Here is a 13,036-nt window from a genome sequence, read left to right on the forward strand (position 1 = left end):
TCCAAACTATAGAACACATCATCGAACGCTGCCCTCTGCACTCATACACTGGAGCTAGAGAAGACCTGCTGCGACTCACACCCGATGCAACAGCGTGGCTCAACTGTTTAAATGTTGACTTATAAACTTTTAGAATTGTATTTCTCTAGACCCGTTTTATTATTTCACGATAAAACTGTAAAATTTTCAGATTAAATAATCAGTGATCAGGCAATTCATTAACTCTCTCAATTCCATCCCCCCTTTTCATTCTCTTTAAGGATGATTATCCTATGTCCTTCCCCGTGGCTCAAAATATCTCTATGCCTTTCAACTAAATAGGTTCAGCGGTTTAAGCGTGAAGAGTTACCAGACAGAGAGACAGACAGACTTTCGCATTTATAATATTATTAGATTATAGTATTAAAATAGTATGGATTTTATACATAGAAGATAAATAAGTCAAGTTATTATGTTAAAAACTGGAATGTGAATGTTTGATACTACCGTTATGGATCAGATCCAATTTATAAGTAAATAAATCCATTCACGCGTTTAATTAACTCTGAATCTGTTATTTTTTGAAGTGAAAACTTCTTTAGCGGCGCTGAGCACTTTTTGAGGTGGGGTAAAAATGATAAACTCGATTCAGCGTAACGCGTAACGTAATGTAACGCTGACGTCTTGTGTCACGGACAATGTTATTCACCAAAGAACTTTAGTCAAAACGTATCATAATCAGGTCAATTATTTAAAACTGGACTTTTATATTAAGCAATAAAGCTCAATGTTCTAATCTTGTACGGGCTGAAATACGAGGATCTCACAGTTACATTCTAACTTTATATCACTCAAATATAATTCAATAAAGCTATATCTTGATGAAATCTCTAATAAAAGTGAACTCTAGTACTGGTGAATAAAACTCAAAATATCATGACCAAATATTTAGATGCGAGGTCTGCAAGGTAACTTTACAATTTCTATTCGAATTTTAAACAATTAACGCTACAAATTTAAGCTCACTGGCCAGCAATTTCGGAACTAAAGTTTTTCAATAGAAAGGAGGATGGGTCAATTATACGAGTACATAGTGCAGGGGGCCGATTTTTGAAATTCGATTGCTCGATTTCGTCACTCGAAAATCGGTGGAAAACGGCGAAATGCTAATTTTTGAAATAAGAGCGATAGAAATTTGGAATCGAGTTGTATTGACCACTCGTTTTCAATTCTATTAGTAGAATTTAAATGCATAGTAGTGCAGATATTATTGAACGAAATACACGAAATCGAGGGGTCGAATTTCAAAAATCGGCCCCTGCAGACATTTTGGACGAGTCATTGAGTTTTCACTTCTGTCGGCACTCCCGGAGTGCAACCCGTTGTTTTTAGGGTTCCGTAGCCAAATGGCAAAAAACGGAACCCTTATAGATTCGTCATGTCTGTCTGTCTGTCTGTCTGTCTGTCCGTCCGTATGTCACAGCCACTTTGTTCCGAAACTATAAGCACTATACTATTGAAACTTGGTAAGAAGATGTATTCTGTGAACCGCATTAAGATTTTCATACAAAAATAGAAAAAAAACAATACATTTTTAGGGTTCCCCATACATAGAACTGAAACTCAAAAAAATTTTTTTCATCAAACCCATACGTGTGGGGTATCTATGGATAGGTCTTCAAAAATGATATTGAGGTTTCTAATATCATTTTCTTCTAAACTGAATAGTTTGCGCGAGAGACACTTCCAAAGTGGTAAAATGTGTGTCCCCCCCCCTGTAACTTCTAAAATAAGAGTATGATAAAACTAAAAAAAATATATGATGTACATTACCATGCAAACTTCCACCGAAAATTGGTTTGAACAAGATTTGGTAAGTAGTTTTTTTTTAATACGTCATAAACCGTAAACCGCAATTTTATTATGTTACTTGCTGTTACGGAACCCTTCATGCGCGAGTCCGACTCGCACTTGGCCGCTTTTTTTTTACAATTGCCCGTACCTTACCGTACCTACGCAAAATCCAGTGAATCTGAAAAAGGTACTCCCTTAACTTTGCCTAAAAACGTAAAAACTGAATACTAGCAACGAATACAATTAATTATTATACGTAAATGTCCTTCCAGTAAATAAAACAGTCACTCACGCGACTTAAAACGAAGACATGAATACATAATCCCCGGTCCATTATGAACGAGTATACATAGGCTACATAGCATGGCCTTAATTTTGGTTCGAATTCATCCGGTTTGTTTTGAGTGGTCGTTATGAAGTTTTTAGTATGTTGTTTTGTTATTTCTGTAAGGATAATTAATGAGGTATAAAAAGTTTAACCTTTGATTTATACTTTCTTTTACTTATGATTATTTTATAAAATATATGAGTTGACTCGTAGTCTATTACCTGTCACTAGTTTCTGCCATTTTGAAGCATCATATTATAAAAGGCATTGTTGTGAAGACGCCTTGAAAATTAGTGTCATAAATGTACCTATTTGGTTGTTTATTTATTTCACAAACTTGACTTCTTATGTTGACCATGACACTATAATTATATTATATTAATAGCAATGCCTCACATATAAATTTATTTATTTATTTATTTTAATCTTTATTGCACAATACATGAAGGTACAAATGGCGGACTTAATGCCTTAAAGCATTCTCTACCAGCCAACCAAATTTACCTGGATTCAGACCTAAGTTCAGCTTTGTAGGCAATATACCTGTCTCGTTAGACGAGGCTAACGCTACGTCTTACGTAGGCGAACAACGCGCGAACGCGGCGCGGCGAAATCAATCCTTTGATGCCCATAGAAGTGTCCTACGTAAGCGATCTCGTTGCGAACGCGGTGCGGCGCGATTTGCACGCGAATGTCAGGCGGCGCGGCGCGGCGCGGCGCGGCGGCGGCCGCTTTCGCCGCGCCGCGCCGCGCCGCGTTCGCGCGTTGTTCGCCTACGTAAGACGTAGCGTAAAAGCGGCGGTCGGATTGAATAGGTTCCGGTAATTGAAGAGACTGGGTTTCATCCTTAACAATCTGGAGCATGATTGAATGGGACAGTAGAATTCGCCTAAAGGTAAACCACAGACAAAACATCCTCCAGACTGAGCATAGTCGCGCTACCCCCTCTGCCATGCATACGGTAATTTTACTCCATGTTCGAGTCGAAAGTGTCTTTGTGTGACGTCCGTGAACTCGTTCGTCGTTTGAACGGACCAATCACGGCACGGGACTTGACTCACCTCGTCCCGCGCACCCCCGCATTTTTGGCAGCATCGGTTGCATGAAATAATTGCTCTAAACTCCGTCTAGAGGATTCCTATAACCGTCTAGTCTATGAGGTAAACCTAACCTCAGTCTAGTCCTGACTTTAAATCTCGAGGAAACATGGATCCTCATCGATTTTTAAACTATTAGGAATTGGTTTCTCGTAGTTACCTATTTTGTGTTAAGGTTGCCAACCACATCATACAATTCTTAAACTTGTGTTCAAATCAACGTTCTATTTGTCAAATACCGATTTTCCATGTTTACCTGCGATTCAAAGTAAAATCTTGTCCACTTTAGCTTGCCGTATTGTGGACATTATTATTATTATTATAAGCCTTCCCACTGCTGCTGGGCAAAGGCCTCCCCCTCGATTTCCATTCATCTTCATTGTCTTCGTGGACATAAAACAACTAATCGACGGCCGGATTCAAACAATGCTTATAAGAAGTCACAGCGGCACGATACCGATCTGCCAGTGTCAAAAGTGACATTTCTTCAACCAAAAACACTGAGAGCCGCGAGAGTTCGACGAATCGACGTAAAATGGTCATTTTCTCATTTTTCTCCATGAATTGTGTCATTGTAAATTAAGACTCGCTATGGCAATAAGTACAAATTTAATAAAAACTAAATCAATAGACACTTCAAGAACCGAGTTAACATGCCGTTCACAATCAAAGTTGACAATCAATTATTGTTTGAAGCATTTGTTAAGGAGTTTAAGGCTATTGTGACCTCTATTTACTAATAGAAATAATTATTAATCAACTCGCAAGCTAATCCGCCTAAAGCTTGGATTAAGTGGTGTTTATCGTTTTGGACATGGGGCTAAGGTATTTGAATTAACTGATAAATAAATAAATATTATAGGACACAAATTGACTAAGTTCCACAGTAATCTCAATAAGGCTTGTGTTGTGGGTACTTAGACAAAGATGTAAGTATATGTGACGTTCCACGGCAAAAGGTACCTTATGGCGGCTGGCGTTTACGTCAGATAGCGCCGCAATAATATTGGAGCGGCGTTAATAATAGCGTAAGCGCCAGCCGCCATAAAGTACCTTTACTGTGGGACGTCACATATAATATATAAATATTTAAATACATAGAAAACACCCGTGACTCGGGAACAAATATCTGTGTTCATCACATAAATAAAATGCCCTTACCAGGATTCGAACCTAGGACCGTCGGCTTCACAGGCAGGGTCACTATGCACTAGGTCACTAGGTCAGACCGGTCGTCGGACTGATGATTGAGTGGATTTGCTTCGACCACTACGTCTTATCCATATAATATTTAGGCTTGAAAATATTATTTTAACACGGACTTATACTTGAACTAAACTTGAATATCTTACTAAGTATTGTTATTAGAACTACGGTCTTAAAGTTTTCGCCTCAAACTAAATTTGTATAAGCAAAATAGTTTGTAAGTAAATTTAATAGGTTTTGTTATTTTGTTTAGACAAACTTTGAAAGCTTTACATAAATAATCTCTATACGTTAAGTTGTATTTGCTAGGTTAATATTTATATATATTTTTAAAGCTTACATAAAACCAGTATTACGAAAATACACGATATTAACCGTATAAAAAATAAAATAAAATAACATATATTTAGCAGATTAAGTAATTAATTACAATGTCACAAGTCTCTTTTAATTACTCCAAATTAACTAATCATTCTGACGTTCGATGTATATTTAATTATATTCTCATTATTAAAATATCCTATTCACCGTTATATATACGTTAACATAACATTTTTATGTTTCCCAAATGTCAAGTAAATTACATCATTAATTATATTAAGTATATCATTAAGTTCCTACATTTTATTTACGTATTAAATCCTTACGCGAGTATGCTCCGCAACATCCGCAGAATATGTGACTTTCCACGGCAAAAGGTACCTTATGGCGGCTGGCGTTTACGTCAGATAGCGCCGCAATAATATTGGAGCGGCGTTAATAATAGCGTAAGCGCCAGCCGCCATAAAGTACCTTTACTGTGGGACGTCACATATGAATAAGCATGTAATTAATACAGTATAAAGTCAGAAGTCTCAAAAGATTAATTAACATATTTGAAGGATACATTAACACTTCGTTTTCATACGGTGTTAAATCCGCGTGCTAAATATTCATCGCATGTACGAAATTTATTCCATGTTGTTCTTAGAACAAACTTTCCTTCGTGTTCTTACAAACGTTTTTACCAAAATTATTGTAACGTGACAAAGTAAACGTTCATAATGCGTGCTTATTCTAGAAGTAGGTAGGGACTTAAGGAATAGTCAAAATATTTTTTTTTTTTTTAAAGTTATTAGATGATTTATTAGTGCATACGTACTTAATATACATACTTAAAAAAAACATAATTAAATAACTAACCTACAAAACTTAAACTATATCTAAAAATAAATAAAACTAAACTTAAAATAAAAGATTATAAAATATCCACCTGCGGCATGGTGCCGTAGATGCTGGCAGCATTGTCAAAATATTAATTCTAATACTGTGTGTGTCTTCTACAAATCTTTGTGTTGTGTTTTTTGAAGTGAAAACTTCTTTAGCGGCGCTGTGCACTTTTTGAGGTGGAGAAAAAATGTTAAACTCGAGACAGCGTAACGCGTAAGGCGGGACGACGTCATGTGTGACGGACAATGTCATTGTTTTTTGATTTAAATGCCATCTAGTGAGTTTCCCTCGTCAAACTGGTGTAATATAAATGTAGTAAGTCAAGTCAAGTCATACATAATGCTGCAGATATTTTGCACGAGATGGCGCTGTTATTAATATTCTGAGTTACAATGTCGTTGAGTTTTCACTTCTGCCGGCACTCCCGGAGTGCACCCCGTTGTTTTTTTTTTATTTATCACACATTTGGTATGGTACTTGCAACGAATTAAAAATGGGGTGATATTTATAAAAATAGATTTCGTCGAATTGATAACCGTCAACCTCTTAAAGTCCTTTAATGCTAAGATTTGATGAAAGCCTTTTGACACATTTTCTTGCTTGACGCTAGATGTATCGCGCAACCCGTAAATGCTGTCGAAAAGATACCAAACTACAACAGCTGTCATGCGTGCAATCTCTAAACTTTCACAGCAACAACTTCATATCTTTTTTGGTATATATGTATATACATAGCATTTCCTACATGTGCGTCGCATCTGCCACTCGTCGTATGCACGACTGCATCTGCATGGCAATGGCATCCTACAAAACAATTGTAAGAAACTGTTACTCTGTAATTTCAGTCACCTGTGTCCGTAGGTTTTCTACTAGGCCACGTTGTTAATAATCAACATAAATTAATGTTTACAGCCAGTGTAACGACAGTAATTAGTTGGCGAGTAAGCACCACTTGTCAAGTTGACACGACTCTTTATCGTAGTTTTGTGAACTGCGGGTAAATTTGTTTCGGCCTTTAATGTCCCGGCGATAATTAGACCGAGGTTAAGTGCTTCTTAGTACGAAGCTTACAGGCCAATTCGAACGTGTACTGACATCAAAATGACATCTAAATTGTGATATTTTGAATATAACGTTGATTGATTTAGTGCATAATTGTTTTTCTTCGTTGTTTCTCAGAAACGTTCGTATTTGTCATGCTACTTCAATCAACCTCAGTACTTTCTGTACCGAGACTGACTAAAATAGCAAAACACGTTCGTACGTTTCCGGGTAAATACGAAGGAAAATAATTAGTTATGCACTACATCTGTAATTTATGCATTAAGTATTTTATAATAGATGAAATTGTATGATGTATTTGAGGAAAAAACAATTGGAATAAACAGCCCGTTTTATGGCCTGCGGTACCACAGATAAACAACACTGAACAGCGGTCGAACTTATAACACCCCACAGACCCCTGTGACGTTATCTACATGAACTTTCTTGTCTTGAGATGCTGCTTATTTTATCAGCACTATAACTTAATTAATTAAGACTATACTATACCATATTACTTAATTAAGATTATATTTTTAGATATCTGTTCTGAGCCTCATAACGCCGTGTTTCCACAGTCGGTGTCGGTGACGGTGTCAGTGCTCACGCTGACATTCATCTCCGTGGACCGCTGGTACGCCATCTGCTTCCCGCTCAAGTTCAAATCCACCACCGGCCGCGCCAAGACCGCCATACTCATCATCTGGCTCATTTCTTTACTTTTCAGTAAGTTAACTTTGAGAAAAAATTAGGTTTCGTTGTTTTATCACAGAGTTCCTATAGCCACCTCCGGTCTCCATCATCAGATCAGCTCGATGACACCATAATATTGCATTGTCACCCGACTTACGTATGCAAAATTTCAGCTCAATCGGAAACCGGAAAGTGGATCAAATTTAACTTGCAAGATTGATTACAGACCGACAGACAGACATTCAGACAACGGTCAGGTGAAACTAAATAAAAGCTTGTAATAAATAAATATTATAGGACATTCTTACACCGATTGACCTAGTCCCACAGTAAGCTCAAGAAGGCTTGTTGTGTTGTGGGTACTCAGACAACGAGAGATCTTTGTCGAGATGGAATTACCGTTTGAATTTAAAACTTTATTTACCAAAAAGCCTTAACTAATTTCGCTATTATACTGAATGGTTAAACAAGACAAAGAAGTGGTATTTTAAAACACGGTATGGAACTGAGATGGAAATATCCAGAATCAACAAAATATTGAAATTCACTAGAAATTCATTATGAAAGTTTGGAGATTCCCCTAGGAACCAACATTTTGATAACTGCGCCAACTTTTGCAGTAAGCCAAGCTTCTGTTTCGGAAGTTTGGAAAGCAAGTGAAATGCTCCTTCATAACAAATGGTTCACAGCACACAACTTTCTTAAAGTGCTAGCTTCCCGTAAAAAATTTAGAAGCTATTTTTTATTTATATATTTGTTGTTATTTTACACGCTGTTACTTAAGTTCACTCCGTATTTATTATATTTGTCTGTCTCATGTTTATAAGTACCCAAGTTTATTTGTAACAATATTTTAAAATTAAATTTGATCCACTTCTCGCTGCCTGAGTAGAAATACGAGATATTTGATGATCAAACGAACTTCTTGAAGTGAAGTTCGATCGAAATTATATGAGTCACTTCATTTGAAGATATAATTGTATATTAACCATGTAGTTTCCCTATTGTACAGGTAGCATCGCACACATTTAAGAGTAAGTATTTTGACTTAAAACTGAGAAATAGCAACTTCCGCCCACTTCCGGTTACCGCTCCCCGGCGTGGGGGGCCGCTCCGCTCTTCATTATTTTTAGAGAAGGCAGGAACCAAAACTTATATCAGGGTTCTAGGGCGGGGGGGATCTTATATTATATCTTCAAATGAAGTGACTCATATAATTTCGATCGAACTTCACTTCAAGAAGTTCGTTTGATCATCAATTATATTTCGTCACTTCATTTTTCAGATATAATTGTATATTAACCATGTAGATGTTTAGAGATATAAGTTTTGGTTGAAATAAGATAAAAGTTTTAATTGTCTTTTTCTTTTATCTTTTTATTTATTTACTAATTACTATTTTTTGTGTTTGGTCCAAGTTAGGATATTTCTCTTAACTATCGCATGAACGACGCCCGGGCGTCCCGAAGCATTTTGGTTTTTCTCAATTTATATGCCAATAACCGCAGTATTTTTAAATAGGTACTATACGTTACGTACACAACGCACTGACATCAGCAATATATTGTAAAAAAAGCAATATAGTGAAACACTAAAGACAAATTATATCTATCTTGGTACGAAGTAGAATAAGTCATTCAGTTGAAATTTATTTGTTTATGTTAACCATGGTGCTAATCCGGAATGCATATTTTTATTTGGCCTTTCGTATGCCAAAGGCCAAATAAAAATATGCAAAATATTTGGCCAAAGTAGTACGAGATAATTATAAAAACGTTAAATATTGCAAAACAATAGACTATACATTAATCGCCATCGTCGTATATTTATGTATAATGTATTATATATAGATATAAGTATATGGACTTTATTTTTTATTTTATTTTTTCCTTTGGAATTTATTTTGTTCAGTTGTATTTGGGTTTTAACTTAGTGTCCCAAATGTACCATATTTTGGTGTAATAAGTGATACGATTCAAAACCGGAATTTAGCAGTCCTTTAACTTAACCAAATCTGTTTTAAAGTAATACGATCTTTTGATCATTTTTCATGAAAAAACAATGATAGTATTTTTCCTGATTTATTGACTGCTGTCCTAAAGGAATCCAGAAGTATGGTAAACTAAACTGACCCAAAATAAATCAATGCTTTAGCAAACAGCTGTGTTAATGGGTTGCGTTTTTAACCCTTTAGGCGATCAACTAGTAAAATATTTATCACTATATATCGAACGCAGTGTAGCCCACCTGCGTAGTTTGCACACCAAGTTTAATATTGTTTATATAATATTCTACATAAGTGTATTGTGTGAATTGAACTATAAAGCATTTAAAAGCACGAAGGTAATTTATTGATGCAAGTTCATCAAATGTTACATGTACATATTAGGTACAGCTAGGTTCTTTTCTTTTTTTTTTTTTTTACGTATAGAATGTTAAAACAAAATCTAATAATCCCGTTCCAATGTGTTGTTCATAATCATAATCGACTAAAATTGTATACAATTCGTGGTCAACTTTATTAACTTTAATTCGATTTGAAAAAGTTTTATAAACTCATAAAGTGTCCTTTTTTGAAAGTACACAAAAGGTCTCTTTTGTATTAAAGTTCAATAGCGGTCCTTATCCTCGGTACCGACTTATATTAGTATTGATATGAAATATGAAAATACAGGCTCGTCTACGAGCAATAACGAAAAAGGACGTAATTTAGGTTAATGATACAACCCAGCGTTACCTCCTCCAGACATCGGGACAAGATACGCTGTAGCTGTGATATCGTTCCCCGCGTCTTGGCGCTTGTGACGCGTTGGCCGCGTGATGTCCGTCTTCACGACTCATCCTGTTAACGATGTTCTCTGAGCAGACGGCGACAATGAGAAAATTCAGTTATTAGGCGCATGCCCACATGTCGACTTACAGCAGCTCCTGCTGCGCGGCCTAGCGCGTTACAAGATTTTCAACTTGTTGTTGTTGAGTTATTTTCTTTTTTCTTTTATGTATATACATAATATATATTATATTATGTATGTATATACTAATAACCTGTCTAACGTCGTTAAGTCCTCTGATCTATCCGAGAAAAAAAAAAAGAAATATTTTGATATTTATCAAATCAAATTTTATTTTATTTGTCAAAATTAAAAATCCATCATGTTCGTGGAATATAGAAAATATGTATATGAACTTGCATAATAAAATAATGCTTTCGGTTCAGTCACGAACTATGCTGAGTGGCATCGCCAAAGGTATATTAAAATAATAATAATTTATAGGATTACTGTTACTCAACTTTCGTACTAATCTTTTCAACAAGATCATGTTTTACCCAAACTCAAATGTTTAGTATTGCGCTCATATTACATGCCTATAAAGATGAGTGTATATGTATATTCCTCTTACTAGTATTCGAGCTATTGAAGTGTATAATAATAATCATTTAAATCTGATTAGGTAAAGACAGCGTACAATAAACATCATGTATGTATGTATGTATGTAACTTTATTGCACATAAACATGTCATCATTATTTTGTAATTAGTTTAGGTACTGTATCTGACTCCATGTGAGGAGTCTTTACATTTAAATAAAGATACCTGAGATGAATCTTTTTATTATATTTTAAGAATATTGACAGCAAGACACGATTGGATATTTGCACAAATATTGGTGTTGCAGCGTCTATTCCCGCAGGGCCAACGAAACAGGTACAGCAATCAACCACGATAACAATTCAATTCACAGAATTTCAGGTATTAAGCATCTAGCCTCAAAACTTATGATTTGTATCCAAATATTCGCTCCGTCGGGAACGAATTAATATTGTGAGACGCACTTTACTTGTATATTTTTAAAATGTGTTAAAAACACACACTTAATGGCATAATAATTATATTGCTTTTGCTGTATCGCTACTGGCTGTGGTTGTATTGCGAGTTTAGAAAATAAATATTCTATTTAGTGATTTCATCTTAACGCCATGATTTATATTATGAATGTGATGCCTAATTAATAACATGTGCTATGTGACACAGTGGTATGGTTACATAGAAAAATAAGTGCAATTAGTGGGTTCCCACCAACTACCCACGAATACTAAATTTATGATATGTAGGTAGGTACCTATATTTTAAACATTGCAAAAACGTATTGCATAGTAGGTTCCCTCGTATTGAAGATGGCTGAAAGACTACCATGACCATGACCATGTCGGTCATGACAGTTGAACCATACCATACATACATTAATTTTTAACGGTTTCTATTACACCTACTTAGTTAAAAATAATATTTTAAGTGTATGATCTGAGGGTAGGTAATCCTTTATCGTTTATATAATCGTTTTGTTGTTTACATAAAATCAAATGAATGTATGAATAGGTATTAACCTAATAGTTACCCATTATTTACAACCATAAACAATAAATATCTGTGAGATATCTTCACATATGTAACACGCCAAAATGTACAGAAAACTGCTTTATCATTAAATTTATTAACTCAAATGGATGATACTCTAATGGTGCTTGACACTTTGTCAGCTTCGACATGATTTCTTGTATTCATGAAGAAAAGGCGTAGTGTTTCGTATTCAGTACTCACAGATTGTTTTAGTGGGTTTATTAGATAAATAATGATGAATACTCATCTTCTTCTAATTCAATTGAATTAGGTAAAGATACTTATTATAATTGAATGATTAAAAATTTAATTATAAAAACTAATTTTCAAACAGATAAAAAACTGCCTATTTACTGACTTCGCCTATAAGCGACCTCGATAAGCATATTTTTATGAAGGTACTCATTTTTATACCATTTAATATAAGGGTAAACCGAAGTTGTTAAAGTTTCATCGCCCATAACAATATTGACTAATAATATTATCTGTCTCTGTATCTGTATAAATTAAAAAATCGTCACCAAAATGTATGCACTGCCAGGGCACCACTTCATTTGTTTAATTTCATACATCAAATATTATACGTCAGCAAAATTAAACTTACAATAGTAATCTGACGTGATATACCTAGGTACATACCCCATACCTAGGTACACCTAGCGATTCCCACTTTTAGAGACAAGTTATATCTACCCACTGTATTAATATTATTTATGTGGGGTAGTATAAAAACAATGTACTATTGTGTTAATTATAAAATTTGAGAGATATAATCTCGTGTGGATTCACATTCGACCTCTGGGCGCATTCGGATTCTTTTTCTTATACTTTTTTTAAGTACCTACTTACCGTACTATGGGTTAGGTGTGAGTAAAATTTATTCAGACAATTGGATAGTAGAAATTCAATTATATTTCATATGTTGGGCCATCTAAAACCAAATAAAAAGAAAGCCTCCCTCGGCTCTATAGTACAATTATAATTTCCATTTTAATGGCAATACATTTCTCACAAAATATAATTACTATTAAAAATGCGCTAATATGAATATCTAGGCCCTTTCTTTCGTTGTGTGTTGTTCGATCTTAAGCCTTCGTGTTGGTTCACGACCAACCCCAAGGCGCAACGATCGGTGTTCGAAATACGAACAGACTTTCCTTCGTGTTGGTTCACGACCAACCCCCAGGATGATTTGTTCCTTCGTGTTGGTTCACGACCAACCCCCAGGA

At 35.3% G+C, this 13,036-nt stretch overlaps 1 protein-coding gene across 1 annotated transcript in view; it reads left to right on the forward strand.

The window, feature by feature from the left end:
• Positions 1-13,036, forward strand: part of LOC134674071 (orexin/Hypocretin receptor type 1-like) — a 161,552-nt gene that overhangs the window by 127,148 nt on the left and 21,368 nt on the right. The window contains exon 4 of the mRNA XM_063532123.1: positions 7,293-7,440. Within this exon, the coding sequence (XP_063388193.1) occupies positions 7,293-7,440 (148 nt within the window). The remainder of the gene's footprint in view (positions 1-7,292; positions 7,441-13,036) is intronic.

Source organism: Cydia fagiglandana, chromosome 19, assembly GCF_963556715.1.
Source record: "Cydia fagiglandana chromosome 19, ilCydFagi1.1, whole genome shotgun sequence".
NCBI lineage: Eukaryota > Metazoa > Arthropoda > Insecta > Lepidoptera > Tortricidae > Cydia > Cydia fagiglandana.